The 18349-nt window shown below is 36.4% G+C and overlaps 2 protein-coding genes across 2 annotated transcripts in view; both read left to right on the top strand.

Moving 5' to 3' along the window:
* CENPE (centromere protein E) overlaps positions 1–2369 on the top strand; it is a 35355-nt gene extending 32986 nt beyond the window's left edge. Inside the window, exons 42-44 of the mRNA XM_065736932.1 lie at positions 283–445; positions 873–1132; positions 1996–2369. Coding sequence (XP_065593004.1) covers positions 283–445; positions 873–1132; positions 1996–2093 — 521 coding nt within the window. The 3' untranslated portion in view covers positions 2094–2369. The remainder of the gene's footprint in view (positions 1–282; positions 446–872; positions 1133–1995) is intronic.
* A 4885-nt stretch (positions 2370–7254) lies between these two features.
* On the top strand, positions 7255–17281 carry BDH2 (3-hydroxybutyrate dehydrogenase 2). Its single transcript, XM_065736113.1, has 9 exons — positions 7255–7428; positions 8578–8656; positions 10551–10647; positions 11135–11243; positions 12148–12208; positions 13558–13671; positions 14251–14309; positions 15510–15602; positions 16767–17281. The coding sequence occupies exons 1-9, from the start codon at positions 7357–7359 to the stop codon at positions 16818–16820; spliced, it is 738 nt and encodes a 245-aa protein (XP_065592185.1). The 5' UTR covers positions 7255–7356; the 3' UTR covers positions 16821–17281.
* The last annotated feature ends 1068 nt before the right edge of the window (positions 17282–18349 follow it).

Below are 18349 nucleotides of genomic sequence, written 5' to 3'. Positions count from 1 at the left end.
TAGGATTCCATATCACTACACTGATGCAATTCAAACTATATAACTATTGTAATGATAAGTGACCCAATGAAGCATTGCTTATGCATCTTAATATCTCCCTGGCAATGTGGTTAGTGATGGTGGGTTTTAAAAATAGCTGTTGCAATGACACTTGCAACCTAGCGAGGTTTTACATACAAGGCTACAGGAGGGAATCTTATATAGGCATAATTAAAGTATATATTGGTGTGATTTTAAGCAGTGTCAAAATAATACACACATCTGTATAAATTTTTCTCCTAGTAATGTCTGAAAAAGAAGCTCCTCAGCAGTCCCAAATGCCCTTTACTTGTGGTGGTGGCAGTGGTATTGTGCAGAGCACACAAATACTCGTTTTAAAATCTGAACAAGTTAAGCTGCAGAAAGAAAACTTGCACCTGAAGAAACAAAATGATATTCTACTAAGGTAAGCATAAAATTGATAAGCATCACGTCAAGTAATTATTACAGTTTCTTTCTAGGAAACCCATAGAACTGAATAACTGCTTATCTTAAGATGAGACAGGATGTAGCAAGTCTAAACTTTTATTAAAAGTTAGTGATGTGTCTGTCTGTATGTATCTCCTTATGGCTTTTGAGCTTTAAAATGCTTTCTTTCACAATCATCTATTCTAAGTGTTTTTAATCAATACCTGGAAGACAAACTTTGAAAATGTATATGGTAAAATGGTTGGAATGAGAAGAACATAAAACACTGTACCTCTAGATCTGGTAGACACATTTGGATATGGCAGGAGGCTTTCATTGCCCTGTCTGTGATGTCACCGAAAGATGTAGGAACTATCTTGTCTGAAGGTTTTAATTAAATGCTATGGATTTTTTTCCCTATTCAGTAATGAGCTTCAACTGAAAGAGGAACTTAGAAAATGGAAAGAAAGAGCACTAAAACTGAAAGAACGATTCTCAAGAGAGACTACTCAAGCGACTGTGCCAAGGTCACCAAGGAAGACAGTGTTGTGTCCCCTCAGAGAGCCATCTTCACCCTCCAAGGAGTCTGTATCTCAAGAAACTGTGACTCAGTATACATCAAAGCCTCTGCCACTGACATGTCCAACAAACTTCTTTGATAATTCCAACTTAGATACACTAATAGGTATGTAACATGATGGTTTCCTATTAAAGTTATTTAGGAAAGACAAAACATAAGGGGTGGTCTTTGAGAGTAGATGTCCTGTACTTTCTCTGATCAGACCTGACACTCATATAGAAGCAGTTCTCTTGAATGCCTACTCAGCAGATTAAGGGACTGGCCAAATGGTGCCAAGATTATCCATGCTGTATAGAACCTAAACACTTAAGACCTATACTTACAGAATATTAGGCAAACTTATTTCTTTTGCTTCAGTGCAAGTGCTGATGACCAATCAATGTATAAGTGAAGAGGCTGAAGAAGAGACTTTTGCTTCTTAACTTTACATTAGTTAAGCACACACTTCTGACAGCTGATTCTCACAGACTGTGCTTTCATCTATTCAGAGATATTTTCTGGTCAGCTTTTGAAATCCCTTTCCTGTTATGACTGATTTTGGTCTTGGATTTTGGGTCTGCCAGCATGGTAGCTTCTACTTGCTGTAATAGCTGTCTTGATACTTTCTGTTCTTGAGCCCTACTTAGTATTTTGTATCACTTGACTGGTGGCTTCTGGGAAGTCTAGCGCTTAGCATATTAGTGCTACTGCTCTCATCAACCTGCTTCTGAAAACTTTCATGAGACCCCAGCAGACATCCTGAAGACTTTAACAACAATTATACTGGCAGATTGGCAAAAAGAATGACTTGTTGCCATTTCTTGTGAAGTCCATCTTGCTAATAGGGTAGCTTCCTTCACAGCACTGTGCTTCTATGAGGCAAGCTTTGCTAGCTGATGTTTAAAACTAGTTAGGAATACAGCAATTTTTTCTTGATGCTTGTCTGATTGAGAAAATGTCACTTTAATGTTCTTTTTTTTCCTGTATAGATACACAACCTGCAGGAATAGAGCCCACAGAAGACCATCTTAAGAAGTGGTTTGGAACTTCAGAGAAAGATAAAGTCTCTGATTGTACTACCCAATAAAGGTGTTCTGTTGTAAGCTGCGTTTACAGTGGCTACCGTCGGAATCTAGTCATACAGAAAACAGTTGCTTCAGGTTAAAAGCCATCTATTGTGATAAGAGCTCTGTCAGCATGCAAATCCCTTGTGTTAGAGCTACTAATTCCCAATAGTGGAAAAGCTTTAATACAAGAACACGAATGGAAAAGCACACGTGTTACCTGCAACCTGCTGATGACATTCTCCTTTGGTTATTTTTGTTTTGGGTTGCGAAGAAAGTAAAGCTAATGTACTGAAGAATGGGTCACAAACTGATCTACTGTGAAACTTTTTGATCTTAAACTTTTCTGGCATTCCTGTAACAGCCCTCTTCTGGGTGCTTTGTATATATTCATTAGTTAGCTTTGTTTTTCAACAGATGTTTTTTCTACCATGAGTTTGTATTATTTTAAGACTGAAAACTACATTTTCACTGCAACTTTAACTCTTTATTTGGATATTGCAACTAAATTTATTCATTATGTTTGTAGGGTTTCTCTTGAACTCTTTAAAATATTCCCGTAGTTCAGTCAATTATGGTGTCATAAGTAACTTGTTTTTCTCATCATCTTTGAATATACTTTATTTCCTGCTTGAAGTTGGGTTCTGGATTTTTCTCAGACAGTAAGCAATGGATCTAATTGACACAATCTTGTTAAACTGCTCAATCAGGGTTATAATATGAACTATATTTTACTCTTATTTATTTGAATTTTGAAACCTATTTTCATGTTCTCTAGGAAAAGGTTTGTTTCAACAAACTTTTAACATATCAAGTATCTAACTATTCTCTTTTGTGGAGACATGATGGTATGATCTGAGGATGCTGATTGTGAATATTCAGTGTCTAAAGGCAGTTTTTTCTAACAATCAGAGCACTCAATACATTTCTTGTCTGCACCAATAGCTTTCTGCAATAATCACTTTCTGCAACAGATTCCTACTGCACAAATCTGTGTCACTAGTGACAATTAAACAAAAAATTGTTCTTTCTGAGAAGAAGAGATGTTGGATGTGCAGCATTTACAATTGGAAGAGTAACAAAAGACTTGTTACCTGACAGAGGTACTGCTGAAATCTTTCTTGAGAACCCAACTATCTATTTACCTTGAACAGCTGAAAACTGCTGACTATTAAGAATTGCAAATCTTTGAATTTCTAAGATTTTTGACTCGAAATACATATTGGCAACCTTTAAAACCTGTGTGCTTTCAACTAACGGTCCTTAAATACAATTACTAAATTCAGCATCTTACAGTAGTCATAAATATGCAGGAGTATCTTATTTCCCTGACTTTGATAAATGCAAGTTGTTTGGGTTTTGGTATGTTTCGGGGATTATTTTGTTTTTACAATTTCAAGTTATTTATAAAAATATATATATTTTTTTCCTTTGGTTATCACAGTTTTTTTTTTTCCATTCATCTTATTCTACTTCATTTAAAAAGAATAAATTTTCAACTGACCTTCAGAAGGGAAGCAAGGCATATCTGGGTCTACCTTCTTGTGTTGCTTTTTCTTTTGTTTTTGGTGTTTTTTTTCCTTGTGTTTTTGTGGGATTCTTTTGTTTGCTTTTTTACAATTTCAAGATATTTTAATTTCTTGCTAAAGTACTAAACGATTTAGAGATTTTTCTTGTGATTGTGCTGATAAACAGGAATGTACTCCACTAAGTCTGTCTCTCAATTCAGTAGACAAGAGGGTGTGGGAGGAGGAGAAATACTTTTACAAAAAACTTAGTCATTTAATTTTATTTTACTTTTTGCAGGGGGGATAAGTCACAAAGCCTTAGAAAATCTGTTATGGTTCCCTAAAAAGACAATGTTTCTGTACTTAATGATGTATGTAGGTGTCCTAGTTTACTTTCAGGAATGTGCCCAGTGTGTTCAGGTAGTATTCAGAATCCTTTAGGGTAGCTAATCTGGTGGGAATTTATAACTTGTTTTGGAATTTTTCAATCTGATGATGGACCCTCTGGAGCTACTCCACATATTTTCTGAGTTAAGGGTCCCAGACCTGAACGCATTACACATAGAGGCAGAGAAACAAGAGGTAATCAATCATCTGGCTTCCCCTGCTAGCCACCCCTCTTCTGATGCAGCTCAAGCCTTCTGGGTTTCAGGTGCATGCTGCTGGCTCAGTTAAGTCTTTCGCCTACCATGGTCTGTGAGTCCTTCACTGCAGGGCTGCTCTCGTGAGTTCTGTATCTGGGATTGCCCTGACCCAAGTGCAATGCCTTGTACTTTGCTTTATTGAACCTCATAAACTTTATATGGGCCCACCTTTTGCTTTTGTCATGGTCCCTTTGAATGGCAACCCTCCCTTCTGTTGTATCAACCACATCACAAAGTTTGGTGTCATCGACAAACTTGCTAAGGGTGCACTCTATCCCATCATTTATGTCAGTGACAAAGATGTTGAAGAGTACTAGTCCCAGGAGATAGACTCCTAGGGCCTACCACTCATGATCAGCTTCCACCTTGATGAAGCCTCTGACAACAACTCTGGCTGCACTCATCCAACCAACTCCTTATTCAAATAGTACACCCTTCAAACCCATATCTCTCTAATCTGGCAGTAAGGATGTGGTATGGGGCTATGTCTAAGGCCTTGCAGAAGTACAGGTAGATGATATCAGTTGCTTGCTCTTTGTCCACTGATGCTGTCACTCCATCGTAGAAGGCCACCACAGCAATCAGGAACGAACTATCCTTGGAGAACCCATGCCAGCTGTCTCAGATCACCTGCTTGTCCCTCATGTGCCTTAAGATTTTTTCCAGGAGAGTCTGTTCCATGAACTTTCCAGCTACAGATGTGATGACTGCATAAAAATTTGAGAACTAGTACTTTGGTGCTTTCTGTTGTTTTTAAAAGTTAAAATTAACTGTGCAAGTATTGTGCTAATTTAAATTTGATAATAGATAACGTTGAAGAAGAATTGCTTGGAAAAATCATGCTTGTGCATTTTGGTGAATATTCTGTTGATTTCTTGCGTTGTCTAGGAAAAATGGGCAGCTAAGGTTTATGATCCTTTTTTGTCCCTGAATTGAGCAGGGGAAAATCACACTTAAAATCTTGAGTTTCGCTAGATGGCAGCGTCTTCGTGTTTTGACAGGAAATCACCCTCAAATAGAGAAACTTACCAGTTAGACTACAACTCCCAGCAAGCACATCAGAAAGATCATAAGACTTCCTTTTTTACAAAGGTCATTTAGCGTACCAAGCTGACCAAGACCTTCTGGTGAGTGACTACGTTAATCTTTATTTTTAAATGCTTAATAGAATTAGAATGGCAAATGTTCATGAGAACTAGTTGTCAGATCAAAAATGTTTACAAAGTGCTTTGCATCTAAAATGGGAGTGCTATCTGAGGAAGTACTTCAGTTGATCGTTGTTTTTTTGTACTGAAAATGTGTGTAACAGCAAAGAATTAGTTTCCTTAGCCTTGATTGTGGGCTTTAAGCGGACTTTGAGATACTTAGGACTTTTGTTAAAAGCACAGTATGTTGCAGAGTTGGTGCTACCTAGTTGTGTATATGGTCTGATTTTACTCAGTTTAGTTTGGCAATTTTCACCTGTTGATATGAAAAAAAGATTATGCCAACTCAGGCACAATCTCATGTGGTGATACAGCCTACATTAGAAGTGTCCTAAGATGCATCATTTTACTAACAAACTTGAAAAATTATTTTTCAGCTGTTGTGCTTTCCCCTAGTTAGAAAAAAAATGCAAGTTAATTATTGCTTACGTAGTGGACCATTTTGGTGATTTGTCTTTGTGTGTGGAGTTTTTTTTCTTTAGTTTATCAGTTGTTCTTGTATGAGCAAAAACCTAAAATTAGGTATTTCAGTGTCTTGCAACACGGTCCATAAGTCAGCCTGACCTTAAATCAGGTGGGATAATGCTTTTGTATTGCAATAGAAAGCACTATTTAGTTAAGTTGCTTAGAAAGAAGTCTGTTTTGTTGAATCAATGATCTTGGGAGAAATATAATAGTTTTGCTCCAATTTTGAGGGGAGGAGTGAGGCAAAGCTTTTGGGAAAGCAAGATTTCTACTCAAAATTGGATGACTAATCTGATGTAAGACCCTAAACTGTGCTAACAAGTCATAGAATGAATTTCACTATATCCAGGTTATGTTGTTAGCTGTAAATGTAAGGGAAATAAGTGTTTGTATGCAACTCAATGAAGTACTCAGCATGTTGGATTCATGCATATGTTTAAAAAATGTAAGGTTCTAGGGACACATTTCTGAGGTCATAGTTACATAGAGAAATTTTGCTTTATGGGTTTTAAAGCACAGAAGTGTTTGCTTATTGGAAACTCAGTTAACAAACACTCTGAAATACAATGACCTTACTTTTGAGGTAGCTTTGGGTTTTTTTTAAAGCATATTCAGTAATACAGTCCTTAATAAGAAAAAATCCTACTAGAGATTTTTCCTTTGGAGTCCGTAGGAGTCAGAGGTTGGCCATTTGCCTGTTTGTTTATACCTGTACATGCTGTATTTCTTTAAATATAAGAACTCATTTGAAAGTGTCTGTCTGGGAAGAAAAAAGGACTGTACTTTGCTTTTTGGCTGCCACAGCTTGAGTAAGGTGAAACCTCATAGAAGGCTATTACTTGTCATCTAGCACTCAAAAAAAAATCTTCCCACTTTTTGCACCAAGTGTGTTCATTAGTTCTCTAAGGTCAAACAATGTGGTAAAAGTGAGAGGGCGTTTTCATTTTACTTCATCCTCTTTACCTTGTGGAGCTGAGAACTTGCTGTACTGGGAGATTCCCAAGAAAATTCAGACCAGACAATTGCCTCTCTCAAACACAATGGAAAAAAAGACCTTTCACAGAGTCCTGGAGGGTATCATGCAAAATGTGTTGCTATCTAGTAATCTGAATATCTAATTTGAGAGAAATAGAAGTGACCTGCATTCTAAGAATACAATATGCAATGGAGATGCTATATTACCAACTATTTTACTTCTGTCTCATCATTTACTTTTCCTGTTTAAAAGAAGTTTCATTTTTTATAAAAATTGCATGCTTCATTGCAAGTAACAAGCTTAGCTTTTGAGCTCAAGTGTATTTGTCCTCAGGAATGCAAGACTGAGACAGCACCCCGAGAACCTTGGCTGACTCAGTAGCCAAAAAGAGTGCTTTATGACTTGAGAGTGCAGATGCTCTGAATTGCATTTTGGTTTACTCACTTTCTGTTAGACTGTCACATTTTCTGTCTGTGCAGGTCAGCAGTATGGGTCGGCTTGATGGGAAGGTGATACTTGTGTCTGCTGCAGCACAAGGGATCGGACAAGCCACTGCTATCGTGAGTTAGAAAAAATTTAATCTCTTGTACCTGAGCTAGATGTTTAATGCTAGTGTGTGCAACAAAATCTGCATCAAATAAGTTCTTAAATAAAGAAACCACAGATGAAGCCATGGAAGTACGTATTGAAAAAGTCAGTGTACAATATAGTCAGTGTACTTTATTATGTATGCTTCCTGCTGTTTAAATTTCTGAAAGTTAAAAAAATCCTTTTAAAAGTCTTAGTTACTGTTAAAATAAAATTCAAGATATTTATTTATTTTCTTGTTAACTGTTTCTTTTGACAAGTTCTGCCCCTGCTATTTCCTTCTACAGAGAAACTATAGCAGGGTTATCTCAGCATCTCCATAACATAACAACAAGCCATGAAAAACCCCTGTAAGCAGGAATTTTGCAAGATTAGTTTGTCACACACACAGTTAAGGATGCATGAAACCACCCATTTTCACTACTTGCATTAAAACACTTGGTATAAGGAGTAGGTTTACTGGTGCTTTCCCTTTGTAAATACTCTACAAGTCGTGGAGGGCTAACATGTTTAATTCTACTATACTCTTAGATTGCATTTGAGACGCTTATTCTGAAGACTGGGGGCTAGTGCCAGAGACTTTGGAATGGAGGTTGCTCTATATGCAGATAAAATGGATTTTTGAGGGCAACATCAGGAAATGAAGGAATATGTCTAGTTCAAGTATCAAATAAAGTAATCTTTCTTTTGAATGTTACTGTGTTCCAGTGATTTGGATGTGAGCGGTCTTAAATTCATGCAGTGTCATTCCTCTTGTTTTTTTTTTCCACCTATCAAATATAACAAATCAGGCAGAATTCTAGCCTTACATGTTTGAAATGTGCTCGCTAGTGTACATGCAGTTACTAAAGGCAAACAATACCCATTGTCTTAGTTTGGTTACTGCTCTCATGCTTTATTTATGGATTCCTTACTTGATGGAAAAGAACACAAATCTCTCATAACATACAGTTTTTTTAGTTGTCCCCAGGATGTTTGGTAATCCATGTCCATTAACTTCCTCACATCCCTGGAATGAGTAGGGAGAGATCAGCTCCCTTCAGTCAAAAAGTAAATGAGAAGAAAACATTTTCTTGTAAGATCCAGAATATCTAAACTACATCTCTTATTGCATTCTTCAGGCTTTTGCTAAAGAAGGAGCCAAAGTCATTGCTACTGATATCAATAAGTCTAAGCTGCAAGAACTTGAGAAATATCCAGGTAAATCATCTACTATAGGTGTTAGTACAAATATTGCAAACATTCCTGTAGGCTGGCCAGAAAAGCATGGAAAACATGGCGAGTAATCATTTAGATATTGTCATTACTTCAGCCTGTGGAGTAAACCGGTAGAGATTACATGTAAAATGCTTCAATATCATATTTCAGACAGAATATTCCAGGAGTGTGGGATAACTTTGTGTGTTTCTTGTGTCAAAGAAGCAGTTAATTTCCTATTCCCAGAATGCTTTCTCTTTTATTTATTTGTTTATTTTTAAGATTACTGGAATGACAGCCAAAACTATCATGTGAAAATCATGGAATACTTTTCCCTGATCACAAGAACTAATATTCAACTATACAAATAGATGTAGTGTCTTGCTTTTCCTTGGTCCATACTTAGCAAGGAAAGCATTTAAATGATACTGTCTAAAAGGAATTGGCATGTCTTTAGAAACTAATTCCACCAAATCAGTGAGCTTATTTTATTTATGCAAATGCTCAGGCTTGAAACTTGCTTTCCTGCTGATATCACAAACACTTCAAGGGAAAGATTTTCACTATGTTTTTTAATTACAAGCAACACACAAGTGTGGGTCACTATTAAAAAGTCTTTCTTGGAAGAAAAAAGTAAGAAAATTATATTTTACAACTGAAAGTGCTTCTAACTTAAGATAATGGATGACAGCAATCACTGGGCTTCATGAATTCCTACTACAGTGACATAAAAATACTTCTCTGATACAGTTTTTAGTGTCAACGTTGGCCTCCGCTGGCTGGAGTTCACTGCAAGCAGTCTTGTAACTCTTCTAGAAATTTGGGTCTTTGCAGGTTCATTCTGAACATGTTTAGGAAAGTGTTACAGCTTGAACTGCACTTTGCTTTCCATCTGCTAGTGTACTCAGGAGGAAAGTGATTTTTTCCGTACTCTTGCAGCCATTTCCTTCCATTTGACATGTGATTAGTTATCTCTTTCTTCAAGGCTTTGCACACTATGGTCTTTTATTTGTGTCCTGAAAGGTAATTCTACTGCTTATGTTAATTGCTAGCCCGTTGTCTCAATTATTACCTCATCATACACAAATCTCTTCAGAAATGTCTGTATCATTTAACCAAACTAAGTCAAGCATGTTTATGGACTTGTCAGTTTGCTTCAAAAGGCACAGGTGTAGGCTGGATGAGACCCCCAGAGGCTATTTAGTCCTACCTCTTAGACAGTGCAAGTCTGATTGGACCAGGTTACTCAGGGCCACTCAAGTGGAAATTCCCCAGCCTCTGTAGACCTCTGTTCTGCTGTGACCGACCTCATGTTTTTAAACTAATAATCTGTAAGAAGCACAAAAAATAAACTCCGCACCACTCTGCAATCAGTCAGGCTTCCCAGATTCTTTCTTCTCTCTTTCATCCTTCTGTGGATTTCTGAAAACGCAGGCTCCACCTTTACATCCTCACAATAGGTAATTGTAGGCTTCTATTAGACTGTGTATCACTGTTGCTTCCCCATTAATAAATTGTGGGTTATGATTATACAAGTTTTATAGTTGTGTAGCTTGAGAGTACAGTGGAATTCAGATTTATTGGAAGTGTTTTTCATGGCAAATAACATTAGCTTATTTGCTTGTGTGATATTGTATGGCTGTTAAGTCAGTTGATGTTTTTTTAATTCCTTTCTGAAACGTTAAATACCGTGCCCTGCTGTTCATTGCTGTTTTAAGCATTGCACAAATTAAGTGTAGCTCTCTGTGAGTCTCCATGTATTGGCTTACCACTGAGGAGGGTCTGTTCCAGACAAGCTATGGACTTGAATGGGGAAGTACAGCGTCCTCAGCACTTGAGAACAATAAAGTGCAGATTCTTAGCCACAATCAGTTAAACTAAAACTATGTTTTTCTAGGCATTCAAATACGGGTTCTGGATGTCACCAAAAGGGAACAGATAGAAGAGCTGGCCAAGGAGATTGAAAGAATAGATGTCCTCTGTAATATTGCAGGGTAAGCATCTTCTGTTTGATACTGCTCTTTTTTTTTTTTTAAGATTTTCCTGTCTTCCAGAATTACTTTCTTTTATCTAAATGGTTTTTTTTTAATTTTATACCTTTAATACATATTTTCATCAAAACTGAACATTTTGTGTACAGCTGTGTTACCTAAGCCGAGATACAACGACTCTGGAACTTGTTTTCCCTACTCTGTGGATCCCCTATACTGCTGAATTTAGCCTTCCTCCTGCAACAGTGAACAAAGTCAGTGGTTTAACAATACTTTTTTCAAAATGTATTTATTTCTTAATTTCCATATTAGCAAATGTTTCATTGCACATTGGGTCTGTTTTGTGTCCCTGATACTCATCAGATGAAAAAAAACTGTTGCTTCCTTCAAAGGAAGGGAGGATACTACAAAATGCTAATGGAAGAATGCGCATAAATAGCCAGAGAAATGTACATCTCATGCAATAATCTACCTCATGCACTTATTCCAGGTTTGTTCATCATGGGACCATTCTGGATTGTGAGGAACGAGACTGGAACTTTACTATGAATCTCAATGTTCGCAGCATGTATCTAATGATCAAGACATTCCTTCCTAAGGTAAGGCTTTGTTGCCTTCTGCTGCATTGCATTTAAATATGACAGGTTTAAGTCACTGCTGCTTGTTACAGACTGGGATTTGAGATAACAATACAGCTGTGAAACTTTTGTAAATACAAAACCTAAAAGAGGTAGCTGTGACCATTATTGGATGTCTAATTTTTTTTATCTCCAGTGTTGCTCCAATCCTTGTTTTTATTGGTTGATAATAATTTTCAAGGGTTGTTTCTAACAGCTTTAGACACCTCAGGTTTTGGGATGCCTAAAAAGGTTGTAACACAAGTGCACTTCAAAGATGGCAGACAACTAGCTGTGCCTCAGTCTTTTTCCAAAGTATGAAAGTTTTGATAGGATCGGTGAATTCCTACATTTGACTTCTGACGGGATCTTTGTTATTAAAGTGGTTGAGGGGGATGTTTTTGTGAAGAGCATGCGTTCTGTTACATGTGGTTTCATGTCATAGGTTTCTGATCATTAGTACTTCGCAAAGGTAAGCAGCTATCTTAGATTGCCTTGGAGGGATGGTTTCAGCTGACTGAATAGCTGCACTGGAATTATTAAAAAAAAAATCTGTATTTTCTTTGATTTTGTTTGTTTTTGGTTTTTTGTTTGAAGTCTTAGCTACTCTGTCTTATGGGAATTGGAACAAGATAGACTACAGCAGTGTCACTTTAATTATCCTGTCAATTAGTTAAGTGGTAAATCCTAGGGCCAGGCAAGAGTACTCAGTGACAGTTTCAGAATCTGCTTTATTACTTCAGTCAACAGATTAAAAAAATTCATGCCTATGACTCTTCATCTTGCATATCAATTGTCTATAGGACTATTCTATTGGCTGCTATGGGCTATTCTGCTGGGACTGCAAGTGACAAAATAGTTCAAATGATATAAGTATTTTTTGCAGATGATTAAACAGAAATCTGGAAATATTATAAACATGTCTTCTGTGGCATCCAGCATTAAAGGTGAGAAGCTTTCTAGAGTGATTCTTATATAAATCACAGTCTTAACATATCTTGTTGACACCTGGGTTCTGTAAAAATGTGTATAGCCATTCTTGAGAAAACATTTTTGTATACATAACGAGTGCCCTTGATTTTGATCCTTTATTTTATGTGTATTTCTGATGTGTATTTCTTTTATGTGTATTTCTGATGAAGCGTGCTCCAGTTAAATTATATACAGTAGTTAATTCCTCATTCAGTACACAGAATGGGTTGCTCTTGATGAATGAATTACAGCTTTGCAATAAAAAGAGGTGAATAAACAATACAGTAAAACCTGTAGATACTGGTTGGTTTGTTGTAGATGAGTTTTTGTGGTCAAAAAAAGTTTACAACAATAGATACCTTCCTGGTAAAGGAAGGTCTGGTATAGTATTGGACCTGATCCTTGTTACCTTCAGTCTAAGTTGCTTCTATTCAGGTTGCCTAGGTGTTTGCTTTGATTTTTGCTTTCTGATGATCTACAATGAAGACCTTAATGCTTGTTTCTTTCCCTAGTATGTAGTATTCCCTAGGCCAACTAAAGTGAGTAAATCTGACTTCCTTTTTACACGAGGGGAGTAAAGTGCTACTGCAAGTGCATAATTGTACTATGAAAATAAAGTCTTCAGTCTTCCTAAGAACAGTAATATAATTTGTGGTGACATGTAAAAATTTTAGAGAAAAAAGCTGAAAAGCTGTAGAATAACCTGGGGGGGGGGGAGGGGGGACAGGTGAGAAAATGAGAATGACAATAAATATTGCACTGCTTTTCATTTAGAGGATGCTGGCAAATGTGAAAGGGATGCAGAAAGCAAAACATAAATACATTAACACATGGGCACAGACATAGTTTCAGAAACAATCAAATCCTGGCCTATAAGCTTTTGAATTTGTTGTGAAAGTTTTGTAGTATCTTTTTTATCAATATATTATAACTGAACAGGAGTTCTTTTAAGTGATATCTTGCTATTTCTGTTCTTCAGATAAATAACGAACAAATAAGCACTACAGTCCTGCTTACTAAGGAAAATGATAATTAATGATAGTTAACAGAGGAGACTCTGCTCTTCATGAACCCTTGTATGCTTGCAGTGTTGCTTTTTGTGGACTACTCCCCAGATTCTTGTTATTGAAGAATACTGGCTTAATTCTGTTCTATGCCTGAGTAGAATTCTGGTGATTAGCATTCCAGTTAGTGCAGCTTCTCTGTAAGGGCAAGCTAAAGGAAACACTGAGTTCAGAAGCAGATGCATACTGAATAAATTTCTCCCTGCTCTTTTTTGGCTTTGTTTCATTTCTGTGCTGTCTTCATACTGACCTTCTGTTAGGAGTTGTGAACAGATGTGTATACAGTACTTCAAAGGCAGCAGTTATTGGTCTAACAAAGTCTGTGGCTGCTGATTTCATTGAACAAGGGATCAGATGCAACTGTGTATGTCCTGGTAAGTATTGTTACGGTATTTTATTAATACAAGTGGATGATAAAAAAAAAACCAAACATACAGCCTAATTTATTTTGATATTGTTAACAAAAACTAGATTTGAAAGCAGAAGTTATTTAAAAAAATACTAAATTTTTGTTGTAACTAAAGTTACAAGAAATTAAGGGGGAAAAAAGGACATATTTGAAACATTTCTGCCTCTCAAAATAGAAAACTTTTTATTTAATAATTAAGCAACAGTTTTAACTTGCTTAACCAGCACATACACATATATATGGATTACACAGTATTTTAAGGGTTATTGTTAAACTTGTATTCCTCAAATTAGAAGCAGGGGGTGCCTGCATAGCAGACTAGCTGTTTCTCAAACACTGGAAAAGTATTGAATGCAATTCTCAAAAGTCTTGTCTTTTATTGAAATATTGGCTCCCAGACTATAGTGATAGTTTTGCAGTCTTTTTCCTGAATTCTGTTATGAAGTAACACAAGTATTATGACATACAAACAGAGCCTGTGAATTTTTGGTTATGATTGCTGATGAAGTTGAGCTTTAATTTTGAAATTACAATTTCCGCTTAGGAACTGTTGACACACCATCTTTACAGGAAAGAATCAAAGCCCAGCCCAACCCAGACCAGGTGAGTGTCATCCAAAATCTGGGAAGAAAACTCTCAAACTCCAATGTGGTAACAGAAAGCAACATTCCTTTATTCCTCACTGTGTGTAACAGGCAACTTGACAAAACAAGTGCACTCTCTCAGAGTTCAGGTTCTATGTTTAAACAGTTAAGACATACATATGCAGTACAGTGGCACAGTAGCGGCCTCCAATGGTCTTCAGCCAGTTACTTTCTCCCCATTTTTCCATCATCAGCTTCATCACGGAGACTTTTGGCTGATCTTAGCAGTTTTTTTCCCACTCCAGTGCTTGTGATGCACTGTTCAAGGGAATCATAGAACTGTTCAGGTTGGAAAAGACCTTCAAGATCATCAACCTAACCATATAACCTTAACTCTAACAACCCACTGCTAAATCATGTCCTTGAATACCACATCCAGATGGTTTTTAAATAAGGCTGTTCACACACCAAGCAAAGCTAAAATGCAAAGTTATTGAACTGGCACTCACTGATTCCTTTTGCTAAACTAATATATCAGTCCTTAAACAAATAAACAAATATACTGATCCCTACTGCCAAACAAACCAGCCTGTATCATGAGCAAGCAATTCAATAGTTTATTCATGTATGTACCAATGTTTCTTTTTCTTTCTTTCCCTTAAAAACACACATGCACAGAAAAAAAAAAAACCCACAGCAATTCTTCCCAAACTGAAGAATATTCCATATCTTATGGGTATCAAGGATAACATAACAGTCGTATTGTCTTTGATAGTTTGGTGAGTTTCTGGTGAGGATGGGAGACTTAATATGCCTTGGAAGGTCAGTGTTGCTTAGTAAACGCAGACCAGTGCAAAACAGTGTTAGAAAGGGCATTCTGACCTACATGTTTAAAAATTAACTGAGATCTTTAATTGTACTAACTCAATAATTGTGAGGACTCATTTGAAGGACCTGGGAATATCATCCACAAAAGAGGAAGGGCTTCAGTGGCTTTATTCTGCAACCAGAAGTTTAGGTCCTGTTGAATGATTTTCAACACGAAATCTGTACAGCATCAGTATTCTAACTTCTTTTCCTAGCATATACTCCCTTCCCAGTATGCTAAAAATTGTAACATATGGCCTGCTTCCAGTATTGCTTTGTACGCATTGCATATTAACTGGATTAAAATAATTATTTTATATTTTCAATGTTCCAAATGCTTTTATATATCTAGGCACTGAAAGATTTTCTAGCCAGACAGAAGACTGGTAGGATGGCTACTGCTGAAGAAGTGGCCCATCTCTTTGTATACTTGGCCTCTGAAGAAGTAAGTATGGAACAGTAAAATTTCTGTCACAGTCCTAATTTATTTTGCTGCTTCTCAGTAGAGACAACTTGTTCTAGGAGGGCTTATATCCTCTTTGAGCTTGATAATTACAAAAATAAAAAAATAAAAATTAGAAAAAAAAAAAACTTTACCGAGTAAAACCTGTGATGAAAAAATTACCCTGAATGTTGACAATGATTAAGGCATTACATACTTGGAACCACAGTCTTTTTTTTTGTTGTTTGCTTTTTGTTCATGTAATTTGAGCCAACTATCTGACCTCATTATTCTGAATCATAGAAGAAATGGGCTTGTCTGCTCTTGCAAGTCGTTTGCACTGCAGCTAGATATTTTTCTGAGGAAGTCTAATTAATACTGTCATTACCTGCTTGCAGTAAGCAAGAGAAAGTACTTATGTAGATGCATGGGAGAGATCTGAGCTAAAAGGTCTAATGCTGAGTTTGAGCCTACCATTTTGGGTTGAGGAAAACAAGAGAACCATTGAGGTTTATATAGACCAAACTTGGAATGTTCACTGCAAATACCATTAATATTAATGGACGCACATCAAGCTTATTTCAGATATATATTTAGAATGGATCTAATACTGAACTGGGTTCCATTGGGCTTGCCCAGCAGTCCTGCTGAGCATAACAGAAAAATTTAATGGAATTACTTCAGTCTTCCTGTTTCCATCTATTATAATCTCATCATCTTTCTAGTGTTTCTGTAAAGCTACTAATTTTCCAGTCTGTTCATACAGTCTTCAAACTTGTGTGAACAGAATGTCTTCAGCTCACTTCTTTACCTCCTTTTACATCAATATGCATTTAGGACCCCTTATTGGTTGACCTAAGTCATATTTCATTCAGCTGAATGGAGCTAATAATGTCATAGTGTAAAATATTATTCCTGTAGGTGAAATCTGTGAAGACTAGCTTATGTAGTTTTATGCATTCAGGATGTATTTTAGTCTTAATGCCTCTAATGCTGCTTCTGCTGCACTCCCTTGAGTATCTTCTGTGTCTAAGTTTGTTTCATAAAAGAAGTATGAAAACGTGTATATTTATATATTTCTTAAAAGAAATAAATAAGTATCTCCTTGTATTTAATAGCTGTGAAAAATTAGCATTTAAAAAAATGCTACATTCTATGTAATTTCAGTCTGCCTATATGACTGGCAATGAAGTAGTCATTGATGGAGGATGGAGCTTGTGATCAACTCTACCTGCAGATGGAAATTCATACAACAAAAGGCCAAAAGTGAGGATCGTGTTTCTCAGATAAGAATTTTCAAAGTTTTAAGTCATTCATAAGATGTCATCTAGAAAAAAATTGGTGCATTCTTATGGTTGTGTGATCTCATTCTATAATCAGTCTTGTTTTAAGCAAATCTAAATGAAAGGAATTAAATGCCATCATTATTCTCAGCCTGGAAAATATTTGGGATTTAAACATACACAATTCCTACCAGCATTAACACCTTATCCAGAGAATACAGACTACTTTTAAAGCAGCCAAAAACTTTTAAGCTTAAACATTTATTTTAAACAACAGAAGAAAACAGAAATGGCACATGTGAAGGTTGAAATGATTTTGTTACTCGTGACAGACATACTTTAAGAGAACACACTAGGTCTTGCAAATTATACTTGAAAATCTACCCTGCTTTGCTGACTTTTGTTTCTGCTCACTTCTATCATTAGCAAAATGTTTTTTTAGAACTGTAGTGACTGTAGAAATATAGTCTGTTGTGAACTGTTTAAGACAATCTGTCCTTAGCCTGAAATCTGGAGTAGAAGATATAAGACTGTCAGACACACTGTGGATATATAGTGTATGGGCAGAAAAAATTCCTGCATGTACAATAGTCTGTACATGCACAGCTGTTTACTGCAACAACGATATCCATTTTCCCATATACTGGACAAGTTAGGCCACTGGAATTTCGAACAACAACAGATCATAACCCAAAAAGCACAACAGTAGATGAGCATTAGAAGCAGTAGGACTGGCTGCCTTATGGTTATGCAGTGTGTTTTGAAGGTTAAAGCCACTGTCTTTGTGAAGAAGAGATGATAGAAGGGAAATTGTTATAATGAATGTTAGAAGACTACACTCTCTACGTGCTATTAGTGTAAGAGAATCAGGTTGTTTCACAATCAGTTTGAAAATTAGTACATTTACTAGTGTACCAAAGAGGTCTTACTTGGAAAAATTGAGGCCCAAACTGTTTTGTTGATAGCATAATTCACCCTTAAAATGGTCTTGAAAATATCTTTACTGTCTCTTTTCTTTTTCATGTGTGGAAAGTACTAGTCAAGGAAATCACTCTGATAGGCATGTATACATGGAAGAGCTGTTCTTAAATACACGTGCATTTTCCAGAGGATATTCTACTTCTAGCATAAGAGCAAAAGGAACGAGAACTTTACCGCTCTACACAGAGCAAATATATCCTTATTCCAAAATAATTTACTAATGAATGTACCAATACAGGACAAATATTATCAATTTTATAGAATCAGTGCTGCACTTAAGATATTCCATTGCTTGATTCTCAGACAAATACAATTCTTGCTAAAAGCACAAAACTGAATTTCTTAAAAAATGAGTGTTTCTACAAGAGTTTATACTGAAACTTCGATTTATGAATGAGAAACCTGCCATGATAAAGACTCATATTCTGGAGAAAAAAAAAAAAAGCATGACCCAAAGACCTGAAGTAGTGAGTAATCTGAATTCCA

This window comes from Cyrtonyx montezumae, unplaced genomic scaffold (assembly GCF_038088225.1).
Source record: "Cyrtonyx montezumae isolate F1298 unplaced genomic scaffold, pur_monq_1.0 scaffold_2, whole genome shotgun sequence".
Taxonomy (NCBI): Eukaryota; Metazoa; Chordata; class Aves; order Galliformes; family Odontophoridae; genus Cyrtonyx; species Cyrtonyx montezumae.
This window is presented reverse-complemented; position numbering and strand designations above follow the sequence as displayed.